Source organism: Lontra canadensis, unplaced genomic scaffold (genome assembly GCF_010015895.1).
Source record: "Lontra canadensis isolate GAN:19392208 unplaced genomic scaffold, GSC_riverotter_1.0 scaffold87, whole genome shotgun sequence".
Classification (NCBI taxonomy): Eukaryota; Metazoa; Chordata; class Mammalia; order Carnivora; family Mustelidae; genus Lontra; species Lontra canadensis.
In genome coordinates, this window is record NW_022631081.1 from 508872 (window position 1) to 524996 (window position 16125).

Genomic DNA, 16125 nt, shown 5'->3' on the forward strand with positions numbered 1-16125 from the left:
ACGGGGCGCGGGGGCGCGCGGGCGGGAGCGCGCGGGGGGGCTGCCCCGGGGCGGCCCCCCCACGTCGGGGCGCGGCGGGCGGCGGCGGCGGGAGCGCGTCCCGTCCGGGTCCCGAGGAGCCGCCGCCGCCGCCGCCGCCGCCGCCGCCGCTCGCCAACATGGCGGACCTCGAGGCCGTGCTGGCCGATGTCAGCTACCTGATGGCGATGGAGAAGAGCAAGGCGACCCCGGCCGCCCGCGCCAGCAAGAAGATCGTGCTGCCGGAGCCCAGGTACCGGCCGCCGGGGCCCGCGCCGCCCCCCGCGCCACCGTCCCCCGCGGCCGCCAGCGACCCCCTGCGTCCGGGAGGGTCCGGCGCTCTGCCTCTGCCGTTCCCCACCAACCGGCCTCGCCGTTTCTGTCTCTGAAATGGGCCTCAGAGGGCTGCTGGGGGGACTCCAGCTGAGAGCGCCCCAGAGTGCCCAGCGCAGCGCCGGGAGCGCAGGAGCGCCCCAGCAACGGGCTGCCGGGATGTGGTTGTGACTTGGCTGGACCAGCTCCATCCCTGTCGCTCCTTCCTGTCCCATCTCAGTCTCTGGGTCCAGTCCCATCCCTAGGGTCGTCAGTGCTCCTCTGCCATGGCTCCCTCCTGCCCCGTGCCTCCTCTTCGAGCCGCATCCCTGTCCCTTTTGCCCCTTCTCTGTCACCCCTCCAGCTCCATCCTTATGGGCCCCTTCTGCCCCGTGCCTCTGGCTCCCCTGGTCTGCATTCTGGTCGTTTCTTCTTTGGTTCCTGCTGCCCCTTTTTGCCAACTGCGTCCTCTCCTCAGCTCACCGTGGGTTCCTTGGCTGGGGAGTGCAGGCTCCTTGCCTTTTGTCCCAGGTACTTAAAGCCCAGTTTTCCGTGCTTACTCTTCCTGAGGTCCGTTCTACTCAGCTTATCCTTTGCTTTCCTCTTTTGTGCCCCCAGGCAGTGATGAGTGGCTTGTGACCCACACAGTTTTCTTTTTGCTGCTAAGCGGCTTTCCCTAACTTGCAGATCCCCTGGTGGTACTTTATTAAAAGGTTGAAATGGGATTCACTTTAAATGCACGTTGGTTGATTGATTCCAGACAGGAATTTGTTGTTTAAAAGACCAGAGAAGGGCCCGACTGAATTGTCGAGGGGTTTGGTGAGGGCTATACCAAGTTGTGATTTTATATCGCACATGATTTATTATGGATGGAACTAGTTAAAGACTTCAGTGGTTCATGTCATTGGCACCAGCCTAGAAAAGACCGTTCATCAGATTAATAGAGTTTCAAACAGTGTATCAAAGGATTAGGGTTTGATTTTTTTCCCCCTTAGCTTCTTTTCTAATTAACACCATCATGAGTTGTACAGTGAATGTGCTAACTAGCTTTTGGTAGAATTGTTGATAAAGGACGGCATCTTCTGTATGGTGAATCGGAAACCATGCAGTTTTGTAAAATATTAGAGTCTAAACCAAAGCTGTTCTCCGTTGAAAGCGTTAGTGTTTCAAGCACTATACACCCAAGATTGCTTAAATTGTTACCTTGACATAAGAGAAAAAAATCTTTCTTTTAATTCTAAGTGATCTCCTGATGATTCTTACAAGTCCATTCATGACACTGAGCCCTAAGACAGAAAATATCAGTCCCTTTCAGTCAGTTGTTGTGAAAAGCCAAATTGTGTAAGTAAATGCGTGCTAGGTATTTCTGTCTTGCCTGCCCTTTTTGTTAGCCCCATGCATCTTGTTGGGTTTGCAGGATGTGCTCTTTGATAAAGAATGTCAACCAGGGAAAATCAAGGAAGAGTACAGACCTTTTGGAGGGTTGTGAAATTAACGCTCAGATTCCAGAGTCTAACATATCGGAATGAAGCTCACTGAAAATCAGTGCTGTTTGAAATTTCTGGCAAATCGGAAGCTACGTAAAACAAGAACCCCCAAACCCAACCTGAATTTCATTTTTAAAAAACTGCATTTTTATGAATGTTCTATTCAATGCTTAATTCCTTTTCTTCCTTTCGCCTTTTCTACTCTTCATAAACGGCAGGGAGTCCTAAATATATAGTCTTTCTCTGTAAAATCGACAGATCTTAACTCATCGGCAGTTTTGGGGGGGTGATATGTAATATTAAAATTAGGAACTTCTGTTCTTTTTTTTCGTGTTTTTAACTTAATATGACTTCTGCTTTTTTAGTGTCACTCTTGAGAACATACTTATATCTTTAGGATATTCACTTCCTTGTATGAATGCCTTTGTTTTTCAGTGGTGTTCTTTGGTAATGCTTTCTGTTAAGGCAGAACTGGAAGATGGTGAACATATTTCTCATGACATTTTAGAATTGAGAAATATTAAGAGGAGAGTAATTTTAAGAAACAGCGCTTAGTAATTATTATTCTGTTGCCTTTTTTTTTTTAATAGATTCTTAAATTAGGTTATTGGCGCCTCCTCCAAGGATTCTAATTTGTTTTGTATTTATCTCAGTGGCTTCGGTTTTAGTTTTGTAACGTGACCGTTAACATAGTAACAGCTACTCCTCGTGCTGCTCTGTTAGGATTGTGTCACATTGAGATTTTCAAGTAAAACATCTCGAAGATTTTTATCTACGGCGGATAGCAGGTAGTGGCCTGCCTGCTGGATTTTGGGGCAGGGGTGGTGGTTGGGGGGATTTGTCAATATGGTAAGAAAGTTAATTTTCATATCGGCTGGCAAGACTACTATGATTCGCCTTGCTGGTAAAGGATCCTGGTTAATTAGGTTCTGATAAGAGTTTCTATTTCAGCTGCATTTTGGAGTGAACCTTGTGATCACCTAGTGTTTGGTGTTCTTGAAAAAGATGTTTAGATTTGTATTTTTAGTATCTGAATGAGGAGCATAACACTTGTCATTGGCCCATCCCAAGTGACGATTTCTTTCCAGTCTGATTATTCAAAATCACTGGAGTATATGCTATATGCTTCCTCCTTTTAGTTGCTTTGCCTCTTAACATAGATTTTTAGCAGAAAAGCAACAGGACTACATAATCTCTAGCTAATTTTAATGAAACGCTGGGTCTGCCATCCCCTGCCTATCTACAGGAGACTCTCAGAAGATGGAACATTCCGCCCCGGGGCGATTTCGCTCCTCTGAGATAGCGAGAGGCAACCATTTTGTTATGTTGACACATTATTTAATTAACGAACTGATGAGTGTAAATCTCTAACAGCTGATTACATAGCTGCTTCAGTTTACTGAAACATTTGTTGAGCTAATGTAGCTGATAATGGGATCTGTTGGGAATACTAACCCGTGACCCATGGGTTCATTGTGCAGATCCAGTTAGAAACATGAGCATTCAGATGTTCATGCCCGTTACCCTACGCCATGTGAGGGAAGACGTCCTTTCATTTAATAGAGGCTAATCCATAAGCAAAGACCCACAGAGGGTCAACATCTTAAAGCCGTGGATCATCGAGACCACGTGTACTTGAGGCTTGTTACTTCTCAATCTTTTCCAAACAGAATGAAATTTGGTTGGCTTGGAGTCACACATAGTTGAAAGATGTTGAGTAACATGAACTTGACCCATCACCTGCATCTTATGTCCCTGTAGGGGACATTGACAATCTTGAATCATTAATTGCAAAGCTTGTCCTTTAAAAGTATTCATACAGTATGACAGGACGTTCTGAAAACAACATTTGTGGGATTCTTTGCAACTTACCTGGAGTATTTAGAATATCCTTAAGGCCATCTGGGACACCTTTTATTACATGACTTCCGTAGGTGGTTGTAGAGCTGTTTCTCCGAGCCAGGCCTGGGGATGCCATGATGGACCTGACCACAGCCTTGTCCTTCAAGGGGCTTGTGCAGTCTGGTGGGAAATACACAATTGGTTCAAGAAAGATGTTTACTTTCAAGTGCAGTTTCTTGAAGATTCTGTTTGACCACAGACAAGTGGTATTGGGATGGCTTTCATGATTTTATCATCATAGAACTCATGTTTGCCAAGTGTTTTTACAATGATTTGTTAGTTATTCCCTTTGAGGAGCTATCTAGCCATAGTATCCATAGTAACATGGTAATAGTGTACTTCCTATTTGTAAAACTATCAAGTGGAATTGATCTTGAAAAGTAACTTCGTTTCCTTCTTTTGTGGGAGTGGAGTTTCTTCAGTAAGTTCCCTAACTCCAATCTGTGAGTGGTGGTTGGTGGCTCTGAGCTAGTCAAATCTGATTGTAGGGGATTCTATGTCCCATTGCCCCCTAGCTTTGAACTTGAAAAGTAAATGATGAAAGAATGAACAGTCAGGAAAAAAAGTGTTCTTTGTGGTTGGGAGGAGTATTTCTATGTATAAAACGGTGGCAGTGTTCTTTCCTCTTTTCCACTGAGGTACACACATTCAGAATATAATTTGTTCTGACCTTTTTGTTATTATTTCATTCTTGGTTCAGAGTCAATTTGTGCCAGTGACTTGAAGACTCCAGTGCTGTGCATAGTTGTCAGTTCTTAGAAATAGATGTTTCAGTGCAATCAGCTTTGGACCTAGAACTAGCTGCCTAAAACATTGTGAAATGTTTTGAATCTAGAGCCCAGGGGGTCTCTGCGGTTCAGGCAGCCCTGGTTTGTAGATGCAATGTGTTCTTAGAGGCAGTGTCTTAATGGTGCCTTTCAGCATGCTCAATTTGGCTTTGTCCAACATGTGTTTGGACAAGACTGGGGCTGTTGGATAGGGCGTCAGGGCTCGAAGCAGGGAAGTGTAGGTCTTTATCTGACAGTGGGTGGCAAAGCAGAGTAGGAAACTCAAAGTTGTGGAGAGCAGGATGCTTGGGGTCCCTGCAGCCCTGATAAGGAAAGACAAGTTTTACTTCCATGAACTAGGACTAGAACAACTATCATGTACGGAGAGCTTGCCCTCTCCCAGGGCACTTTGCAGAACGAGTGCCATTTGTGACCCACCAGTGTGCTGCCTGGTAAGTAGTGGCAGCCTCTACCCAGGTGACAGCCAAAAAGCAGCCAAGGTGTAGTCAAGCCCTGATTACCCAGAATCTGGGTTCTTGCCTCCTTTCTGTGCCATGGGGCCAGCAGGAATAAGGAGCAACCCTCATCTCTTCTTTTGCAAGGAACAGACAACACAGTGATACTTCTGCATTTGGGGAAAATATATTTTATGGGCTATGTCGATGAGCTGCTGGTGCAGCATCTGAAAAAGTCAGGACCGTCCTCAGAGACTGACAGAGAACAGCCATTCCTCTGGGACCTGGGAAGGCGGTAATTATGACTAAGTGAATAAGCAGTTTCTTCCTTATTTCCCATGAGGAGCTCGAGGGTTAAATGCCTGTTCTGTTTGACACAAGAAGTGCAACTTTGCCTCTGAGAAATTTGTAGAACAGACTGCCTCAGTACCCCTCCCTGCCCCTCTCACCCCAAACAGGATTTCTATGTGTGTTATTATTTGGAAAAAAGAGCAGCCCCTGTCTTCCCCCTCCCCTCTACCCAGAAATTTCCATCTTGGGGAAAAGGGTAAAGGGGTGAAACAATATTTTTTACTTTATCTGCAATAAAAAAAATCACTTTCTCAATCACAACAATCCTCCTTTGTTAATACTCCGAGTGTTTGAGGAATGCTGAAAATTTTGATGCAAACGGGTTGTGTGTGTGGGATGGTCTCCTCTGTCCTTATCCTTCTTTGGATGTTGGCAGTGAGGGAATGGAGACCATGGGCCAGGCAACTTACACTCCGTCATCGAGAAATCATTTGTGTGTTTAGAAACTTCCGTGCTAACTAGGCTGGATGTCTCTGGACCTGCTTCTGCTCCTACTGTTTCTCACGTCTTTATCCTTTTCTATTTTTGCCATTGATCAGCACTTACAACCCCTGGGCCTTTCTTGACTGCTTTGTGGGTCTAAAATAAAATGCAGGGGGAGAAGTAATACCTTGGCTTCTCATAGCTTGTAAATGTTTCCTCTAATTTTGGAAGTCTTCTCCTGGGTCATCTGTGCTTCAGCATGGACCATCTGCAGACTGTAGAACTTTCTATATAGGGCGGTATATAGAGAGGACAGTGAATATTACTTTACTGTTCATTTACTCTGTGATTGGTGTTTTGTGGCTGTCAGCCTTGACCCAGCCTTGGACCTGTGCTCTTGTTTGCTGCCATTTCCTGCTTCCGGGGTCTCAGGAGTAGGAAGTGGTAATTATATGAAAGTCCCTAGGCCAGAGCTTCATCCTTGGTGAACTTGGAGGTCACCTGTTACATCCCTGGGTCCTCTCTACTACCTGCCCTACTATGATAAAGTTCTAGATCAGGAACCAGGAACTATGGACCTGATTCTACTGGCAGCTTGCCAAGGGCCCTAGGTAAGTCACTTAAATTCTGTCTGTACAAGATGTATCTTTTCATTTCTGATCACAAAATGCCCTCCCCCCATTTGTCTCTTGTGAGCATTTTTTTATCCATCCAGTATAGTTGTAAACAAGAGAGAACATTAATTGCAAACATTGGTAACTCAGAAGAAGAGTGGATGAAATATTAAAGGGTGATTTTTCTTTTATTTACACCACAGGTAGTTGCTGAAGGGATTATATGTAGCATGAAATGTGGCACCTTAAGAAAGTACATAATAGTAGTAGATATAAAGCAGCATTGTGTGGAACCCGCTGGGTCATGTGCTCTGAGGAGGCAAGCTTGGGAGACAGGACTTCTGAAAAGTTGGTTTGTTGGCCAAGGCAGCAAAGAGCAATTGTTGACCCTTAGACACATAAGTAAGTGAGTTTCCTAGATTTCTTCCAAGTTTTCTCCCTCTAGCTTTGTGGTGGTACTGTGTGTCAAGAACCTTATACACATGATGCCTCACTCAGTTCTTTTTCTTTCTTTTTTCCCTCCTTCCCCTATTTCCCTCCTCTATCATCCTCTTTTTCTTCCTTCCATCCCCCTCCATCCATTCTTCCACCCATCCATCCATCCATCCATCCATCCATCCATCCTTTCATCCACTCATCCTTCCATCTATTCTTCCTTCCTTTGGTCCATCCATCCTTCCATACTTCCATCCTTTCTTTCTTCAATTCATCCATCCATCTGTCCATCTGTCCGTCTGTCCTTCTTTCCTTCCATCCTTCCATCCATCCATCCATCCATCCATCCATCTATCCCCCCCACCCCACCCTGATCCATCCATCTTTCCATTAATCTATCATCTATCCATCAGGCTCTGGTCTATGTTGGCCTTAGTACATAGCACTAATAAGCATGCTACTCTTAAATACAGATAACTAAGCAATTAGAAGAGTTAACTCCTCCTTTAGAGGTCTTTGCTTTAGTAAAATGAACCAAAAATCATAGCCTAAAAGCAGCTAGCTTCAGTGTGTTGAGCATAAGGTGATTCATTTCAGTGTTCCTTAGACAGTAAGAGATTGCATGTTAATAACATAGCTTTGTAGTATCTCATGTTTGAAAAGATCTTGGAGGGCATCCAGTTCAGTCATGCATTGAATGGGTGACGTCCCTGTCTGACATCAGGCAGGGTCATCTTTGAGGAACATCTTTGGAAGCTCTGTGGTGTTAGAAATCTCTTTTGCAGTTCATTCTGTGAGCTGATCTTTTGCTGTCCTTTGTGGTTATGCAAAACAAGTTTAATCCCCTGTAAAAAGGACAGGTTTTCCAGTATCTGAAGGCAGCTCTGTTATCCCACAGTGACTTTACTGGGAAGTTGCCCCCCTCCCCATTCCTTTAGTCACTACCCAAATCTAGCTGAAGTCTGCAGGTGCTCTTTGTAATCTCTGCTTATCAGTCTGAACATTACCTGGCTAAATGAGAATACTAAAGTTTACAAAGATACCTGTAAAATTACTATAATTAATTCGGTGATGGCAAAACTAGCGAAAAATCTTATTTCAAGTGTATGTGTGAGTCCCTCTAAAGTTCTGTTATGGGGAGGACATTTTTGGTTCCTCCAGTGATTTAACATTCATTACGTGCGTTTGATTAGGGGATTAACATTTCCACTAAGTCCGAATTTGGAAGCTGGGATGGGTCACATGTGTATTATGACAGTGACTGCCACTTGCCAAGGGCTAAAGTAAGTTCCAGGCCCTGTATACATCTTAGATAAGTATAGGCTAAAATATTTTAGGAAGAGAATGAGCTTTAATTATGCTGCAAGAGTCTTTTTCTGAGGATGTTAGGGCTTATGTTTCATATATTCAAAAACTTACACCTACAACTCCATTAGGAGTTTGCCGGGGAAAGCAGTGAGAGTCTGCGTGCTCAGCAGTGAAACTGGACTGTAGAACAGACTCTTGGTATTTGTGCTTTGTGTCATGAAGTCAGTCCATTGCTCTTTGTTATCTCCCTAGAAAGATCACTCTGGTTGTATTTTCAGGTTACTCTAAATGTTCTGTATCTGCATTGCATTTGATAAGGGCTTAAGTTAAAAATGAACTCGGACTTAGATGGGAAGGCATTTACACAGCTGTTGAGTCCTGCAGGCTTTCATTTTGCATTGTGAATGTTCTAAAGCTGAGATGACATTTCAGATGTATCTTCTTTTAAAGACACGAGACTTTTGCTATTTGATTGGGAGGGGGTGGTAGGCGAGGTGCCCAGACGCCATTTAGAAGCAGAACTAACCCCAACAGGCAAGGTCAAGGGATTTTCATATTTATCTTTCCTTCTTCCCTTAACTGTGTTTACTATTTCTTTTCTTATAACGACACCCTAATTACGTGGTGGCTCTTGTCCTCCTGACATTAAATATAGAATAGAGTGTAAAGCTTTTGTGCTGTCTTCTGTGCTCCATTTAGGACTTGCTTCCTTCTCTTTGGTTGCCACCAGCAGTAGAGGAAAGCTGATTATTTATGCAGAATGTCACAACTAGAACTGGTCTAGAAGGGGAAGGTGTTTTCTGCACATTAGCAGTTTCTAAGTCATGCATGAGAGCGGATATACTTAGGTTCATGATCTCCCCCACGCCCCATCCCCCAAAGAAGTGTGACAGTTTTTGTGGTCATGGATTTCTTAGGGTTCAATCATTTGCTTGGTTTTTTTATTCCATAAGGAAAACCAGCCAGTGTCTCTGTGTCTCTGTCTTTTCAGTAAAGGGCCCTTCTTATTGGGGAACGGGTGTTCAAATTATTAAAAAAAAAAAAAAAAAAGATCAGGTTGTGCTGTAAGAAAAGCTTATGTTTTCCTGGCCATTTTGTGCTGGAAAAGTTTAATGAGGTAGATGGTAGAAATCCTTCATGTGAGATTAGAGTTTGAGGTCAAGCGCTGTGGTCTGTGGTTATCTCATGACCATCTAGGGATCTAGGGGTAGGGTCTGTGACGGTGCAACAGACAAAAACAGTAAGACTCTTTGGAAATGCCTCAGTGATTCCAGCCTTCTCCTCTTTGGAAGCTCTCTCCAGGACGGGGGCGTGACTTGGGTCAATACTGAAATGATCACGATGGCGATCCACTTGTTGGACTTAATGTTTAGATCTGTATGTGTCTATAGCGACATCTGATCATTTATTTCATATTTATTTGATAGATTTGCTTGAGAGTAAAAAGAAAAAACCTCACTAATACTTGTATGCAGTGCTTTATATTTTTACATGTATATTCTGTTTTTAGTTTTTACGATTATTCTCTATATTAGGTAGAAATTTGAAAAAGAAAAAGAAAATGCTCCAGAGCTTTTTCGATTTGGGCTGTCTCCTTAGACACAAGTGTCTTTCCTGAGGTCTCTGGGACGGCCCTCAGCCATTCAGGCCCAGAAACTAGGCTCACTGCATTGAGCACATCTGTGTCTTACAGTAAAAATGCATGTCAATCAGCCCAGTCTGCCTGGCTAACCCATGTTTTCCCTCTTGCCCAGTGGTTCTTTATAGTTAAAGACCCTTTTGAGGATCTGATGAAGCTAGAGGCTCCCACTCCCCCACAGTGCACTAATTCACCTAGTAGATCCATCTGAAAAGTCAAACTAACTAGAATATCAAATTGATACTTTATGCTCAGCACTAATCCCCCAGGAGCCCAGATGCCTGAAGGCTGTGTGACCAGAGCATTCTGTCCTGGGGGTTTCCCTCGTGGAAATGTACTGTTCTGCAAAAGGTAGTGCAGCCCGCACGGGCTTGTGGCTTGAGGGGTCAGAAGGGTCTAGCCTGAGACTCATCAGTTTCAGTAGCTGGAACCAAGTCCCTTCTCCACGGGGTGGCCTTATGCCGGCTGTGCAGTACTTGAATTCCCTGGCAGTGACGGCTTCTGTGATGACCTGTCCTTCCTGTTCTCACTGTGGGGCAGATCTCCTCTGGTTCTGGTAATACAGTGACTGAAGCCACAGCCAGGGATAGCCAGCCCCGGAAAAGTCTGGCATTTCTCTGCCCTTTGTGTTACTTATTGATTTAACATTTTTACTCTCAGAGGGCAGACTTTCTTCCTTATTTTCAGATTCTTGGAAATGGCTCTACAGTACTCATCATCTCCTTTAGAAGGAGGAAATTCAGGTTCAGAGAGAAACTAATTGCTCAGGATCACCTTGATAGCAAAGGGCTCAAAACTCTGCCTTTTAATAGACACCTACAGACTATCTTTTGCCATATGAATCATCTAAGAAAAGAAGATTCTTAGAACAGTGTCAATTTCAGATATTACCAACACAGTATGAAAATGAATTGTCGGGACGCCTGGGTGGCTTAGTCTGCCTTCTGCTCAGGTCATGATCTCAGGGTCCTGGGATCCTGTCCCACATCGGGCTCCCTGCTGAGTGGGGAGCCTGCTTACCCCTTTCCCTCTGCCTACCGTTCCTCCTACTTCTGTTCACTCTCTCTCTCTCTAACAAATAAATAAATAAATAAAATCTTTGAAAATGAATTGTCTTCACCCAGTAAGGGTTATCAACTCTAGGGATCTGATAAGGTACTCCAGGAGCTCACATGTAATTTCATTGGAGATGTTGATTTAATAATAAATACATGAATAATTCCTTAAAAGATAAGATGTCATAAATTTCATGTCCAGTAATATAGTTATCATTAATGATGGCCATGTTATAAATTGAGAAAAGCTGCATATGAGAGTTTCTTAATGTTTCCTGACCCCAGACAGGTTTTTATAATTTCTCAGTTACTCTTATGTTAAAAAACAAAAAGCAAAATTCTCTCTCTGCCCATCAGCAGGTACATGCATATCCTTGGCTTGAACCTACTTGACTGTTTATTCTAGCCACATAAAGGATTTTTCATGTTAACCTTGTTAGCAGAACGTTCTAAGTGGTGATAGGAAATTGATGAACTAGGTTGCACATTTAACCTTCACACAGAAAGGTTGTTGACATCATCCTGGGATGGGGTTGTGTTTGTCAGGGGTACAGTAGTGAGTCCCTTTTCAACTTGCCCTCTGTACCTACTGAGACATGTTCAGCTTGTCCTTGTTGGTAATGTGGAGAGGCTTTTCAGTCTTTTGAATTGCTGTATGATGCATCATAAAACCATTGTTTGCTTTACCCTGTGTTCGTAATCACAAGCGCCTTGGCAGTGAGCGTGCTGACCTGGGTATGTTTGGGCCTGTAGATTTGACCCCAGACGTAAGACAGGGACGTTTTCAGTTTTATGAGGTGATGCCAAATATGGTCCTGTATGTTTTAAGGATAAATAGGGCTGTATTCAGAAGTGTTACTGTTATTGTTAGTTTAAAATAATTTCATTCAGACTATATAAATACAGCCGGTAATAAGAACCAAGATTTTAAATGTAAATGAAGAGATGCAGGAGTACAAGACAAGAGCTAAGTAAAAACCCTGGTTAAATTTGAATTGGAAAGTCATTTTAAATTCATGATTTTTTTTGAGGAGGGGGGTCTGATCACATATATGTATGTCTCAGCTGCAGGCATGGGAAAGCGCGAGAGACAACTGCTGTCCCCTCGCCGTGAGTACCCTTCACAAACACACCTGCCTCTGGGTGTGGGCAGGGCCTGGGCAAGAAGAGCCTAGAGCTTCTGTTACCTGTTGTATCAGGAAAAGGAGCCATTTAAGAGTTGGGGTGGGTACCAGATCTAACTAGTACAGGGGCAAGAAGAAGGGGTCCCCACTGGCCAAAGGCAGGACAGTGTGACTATCAAAAGAATATGGCTGCGGTTGATGAAAATTCTCGGTTATATTCAAACCTTTGTGGTGGGCAGAAGAATAGCCTCCCCACTCTTAAATGTCCACAACCTAGTCCCCAGAACGTGTGAGTATGTGAACGTTACATGGCAAGAAAGTATTAAGGAATGCAGATGCAATTCAGGCAGCTGGTGTGCAGACTTTACAATAAGAGATTATTAACCTACGATTATTATCCTGAGTTACCCAGCTGTGCCCAGAACCACTGCAAGGAAGCAAGGCGAGTCAGAGTCCAAGCGAGGCAGCATGAGAAGGAATGTCTGCCATTAGCCAGCTTTGGCGGTACAATGGGGTCACAGACCTAGGAATATGGGTGGCTTCTCGGAGCTCACAAACATAAGGAGATGCGTGCTCCCCTAGAGCCTCCACTAGGAACAAAGCTGGGCCAGCACTTTGACCTTAACTGAGCAAGACCCCATCCAGACTTCTGACCTGCAGATCTGTGAGATGATATGCTTCTGTTGTTTGAAGCCCCCAAGTTTGAGGTAGTTTTTTTTTTTACAGTGTCAGTATAAAGCTAAATACATCCATGGTATCCGAAAGGGAGAGCCCCAGACAGCACAGATCAAAACAGAACATCTTACCCATCACCACTGGCAGTGAAAATATGCTACTAACTTCATCCCTGAGAACTGACAATCAAAAAGGTAAAGAATTTCACACTTTTCTTACTTTTCCTGTAAGAGGTGTATCTGAGGATGATCAGAAAGTCCTCCTTGATGGGACATAATTCTTCCTCACAGAAGAAGTGCAGCAAATGCATTTGGCAGGAATGATGGAGATAGAAGAGTCATCATTTTGCAACTCTTTTTTAAAATTTTTTATTTATTTTTTAAAGATTTTGTTTATTTATTTGACAGACAGAGATCACGAGTAGGCAGAGAGGCAGGCAGAGAGAGGGGGAAACAGGCTCCTTGCTGAGCAGAGAGCCCAGGACCCTGGGATCATGACCTGAGCCCAAGGCAGAGGCTTTAACCCACTGAGCCACCCAGGCGCCCCTCTTTTTTTTTTTTAAAGGATTTTTTTTTTTTTGAGATTTTATTTATTTGAGAGAGAGAAAGAATGAGAGGGAGAGAGAGAGAGAGCATGAGTAGGGGGAGAGTCAGAGGTAGCAGCAGACTCCCTGCTGAGCAGAGAGCCTGATGCGAGACTCAATCCCAGGACTCCAGGATCATGACCTGAGCTGAAGGCAGTCACTTAACCAACTGAACCACCCAGGCGCCCTCATTTTGCAACTCTTAATGAAAGTGTTGATGTAGGCAAAGGTCATCAGAGTATGAACCCATTAAATGAAATGTCATGGGGAATTTGAAAAGGAGAATTCAGACTGTCACCAACTGTTTTCTAAGTAATTTTCACATCACTAAGAAAAAATGCCTATGTACCTTCTTAGGTGAGGCAATATGAAATACCAAGACCATGTAGTACCAAGGACATTCTCATTCCCAGACGTTGAACTTGAATATAATACAGTCTTTAGAGGTAAAGGTTGAGCTTACAGGAAATACGGAGCTAGAGGAACAGTTAGGTTTTAGGAGGAAGCCAACAGATAAATCCAGAATGGGAACCCTCCTCCAGACCGCTGTCTTGGTGTCCTCAGTAAGCCACTGGTGTGACGATAACAAGTGGGTGGTGGAGAGAGGGGAAAGCTCTGGATTACAACAGATTGAAGAGAGAGAACAGGCCAATGAATGTGTGATCTTGATTAGATTAGATCAGATCCTGGCTCAAAAGACACCTCTGAAAGAATTATAGACATTTGAATGGAAACTGGGTAGTAGATCTTCAGGGGTTATTATTTGGGGGGGGGGTGTTGGAGAGTCATAATAGATTGTGTTTATGTAAGGAAAGTATCCCTAATCTTTAGAAATGCAAACTGCAGTAGTAAGTGTAGAATAACATGCAGTCAGTGGTTTCAAGCTTTAAAATACTTTAAAAACTGAGGGAATGGGACACCTAGGTGGTTCAGTCGGTTAAGCGCCTGCCTTCGGCTCAGGTCATGATCCTAGGGTCCTGGGATTGAGCCCCTCGTCAGGCTCCTTGCTCAGCAGGGAGCCTGCTGCTCCCTCTCCCCCAACCCCCTGCCCGTTTGTGCTCTCTCTCTCACTCTGTCAAAATAAATATATGAAGTGTTTAAAAGAAAACTGAAGGAAAAGTCCGGGTGAGGTTAAAAGCAGCAGACTAAAAACCTTGACCACTGTTTAGGAGGCATTGAAGGCCAGTTACGAGGGGCTCGCTATACTATACTCTTTTGTACGTTTGACCATGTTTAGCATAATGTTTAAAAGCAACAAAGTAGCTGACAAGAAGGGAGGATCACCACTGAAAGCTTGCAGGGCTGCTGGGAACCTCAGCTGACCCCGTGTCAGGGTAAGAGCACTTAGGATATAAACTCCCGTGGGAGCATGCACACAGATGCAAGACGGACTGTGTCTCCAACAACTTAGCTGAGGCAGGGGGCATGGGGAGGACCATGTGCTTTTTGGAAACCGCAGTAGGTGACTCAGAAAGAGACTTGATGACACGGATCGCAAAGATGTGGGTAGGGTTTTAGTCCGTTCACTTGTAGCCAGAGTCCTGACTAATCCAAGTGGTGTGGACAGATTTACGACCTGTTGACCTGACAAATGATGAAGGGGAAAAAAAACACACACACACAAGAAGGATTTTTCTAAGAGAGAAAGCATAGTAAGAAATGAAACCTTAGAAAACGATATCCATTTACCACCACCACCCACCCTGAGTGCAAAAGACTGCACAGAACTTCATGACTCTCATTTAAATCATAGCTCTGCTATTTTAAATTTAGTAGGAAAAACGTAATAACCCTTGCCGTTTACGATGATCTACCCTATAAGCATCCTTCCAGCACCTAATGAAACTCTGTGATGCGAAGTCTCTCTTACTGAAATGACTTTAACAGCTTTCTATTTTTAAATTATTTGAATATTAATTTGTCAAAACATTTCAAAATAATTATTTTAAAATAAGTGCTTTCCAATGTGTTGCTCTAAACCAGAACTCACTAACTACCATAATTACTGACAAGACCCAGTATGGAGAAAAACAAAACTTTATTAAGACCAAGATAACCTGGGGGCACCTGGGTGGTTTGGTCAGTTGAGTGTCTGCCTTAGGCTCAGGTCATGATCCCGGGGTCCTGGGATCGAATTCCATATCAGGCTCCCTGCTCAATGGGGAGCCTGCTTCTCCCGTTCTCTCTGCCTCCCCCACCTTGGTTGTGCTCTCTCTCCCTTTCAAATAAATAAGTAGAAAAATCTAAAAAAAATAAAAAAATAAAAAAAGACCAAGATAACCTGGATAAATGAAGAGCTACAGGATGGTTCTAGATAGGAAGGAAGACCCTTTGATAGGAAGGAAGACCATTTGAAGACTGATATTTGGGAAGATATCCGTTCTCTTCAAAAGAAGTCTTTAAATCCAAGGCAGTTGAATCAAAATCCAAATGAGAGTTTCAAGGAACTTCAGAGTCAATTTCTCCTCATCTAGAAGAGAAGAATGGGCAAAGATAACCAACCCCATTTTGAAAAAATGCAACAACGGGGAATCTGCTCCATCAAAAGGAAACATTGCTGTAGCAGTTACAACTGTGGTTTTGATGTAGGCACAGACACACAACCCTAGCCCCCATACACAAAGCCGTGTGTGCGTGTGTGTGTGTGTGTGTATACATGCACAATTAATATATGTGAATTTGGTTTATGAATAAAGGTGACATTTTGTGTCTGTTGGGGAGAGAATGGTGTGTTATTACTGGCTATCAAATCTATAATCCCTCTCCATTGTACAAAAAAAAATAAATTGCCAGAGTGTTCAGTGAGATGATCATAAGAATATTAAAAATATGAGAGAATGTATTTTTTTTTAACTGTGGAGTATAATAAAGGGTTCTTGTAAGCAACCCTCAAACCTGCAAACTCCAAAGGAGAAGACCAGTGGATATGAGGATATGATCACGCTGCGTTCTCATAGGACAGTAGGTACCATATACC

The 16125-nt window shown here is 43.6% G+C and overlaps 1 protein-coding gene and 1 long non-coding RNA gene across 3 annotated transcripts in view; one reads left to right on the forward strand and one right to left on the reverse strand.

Moving 5' to 3' along the window:
- LOC116882748 overlaps positions 1 to 901 on the reverse strand; it is a 4905-nt gene extending 4004 nt beyond the window's left edge. Inside the window, exon 1 of the long non-coding RNA XR_004385688.1 lies at positions 687 to 901. This is a non-coding gene — a long non-coding RNA (uncharacterized LOC116882748). The remainder of the gene's footprint in view (positions 1 to 686) is intronic.
- GRK3 (G protein-coupled receptor kinase 3) overlaps positions 107 to 16125 on the forward strand; it is a 117802-nt gene continuing 101783 nt past the window's right edge. The window contains exons 1-2 of one of the 2 annotated variants that reach the window (XM_032883264.1): positions 163 to 271; positions 12617 to 12759. Coding sequence is in view for 1 of the 2 variants with exons in the window: in XM_032883263.1 (XP_032739154.1) it covers positions 159 to 271 (113 nt within the window). In the remaining variant the exon portion in view is untranslated. Of the gene's footprint in view, positions 272 to 12616; positions 12760 to 16125 lie in introns of both variants that reach the window. The other variant, XM_032883263.1, reaches the window with a different exon arrangement.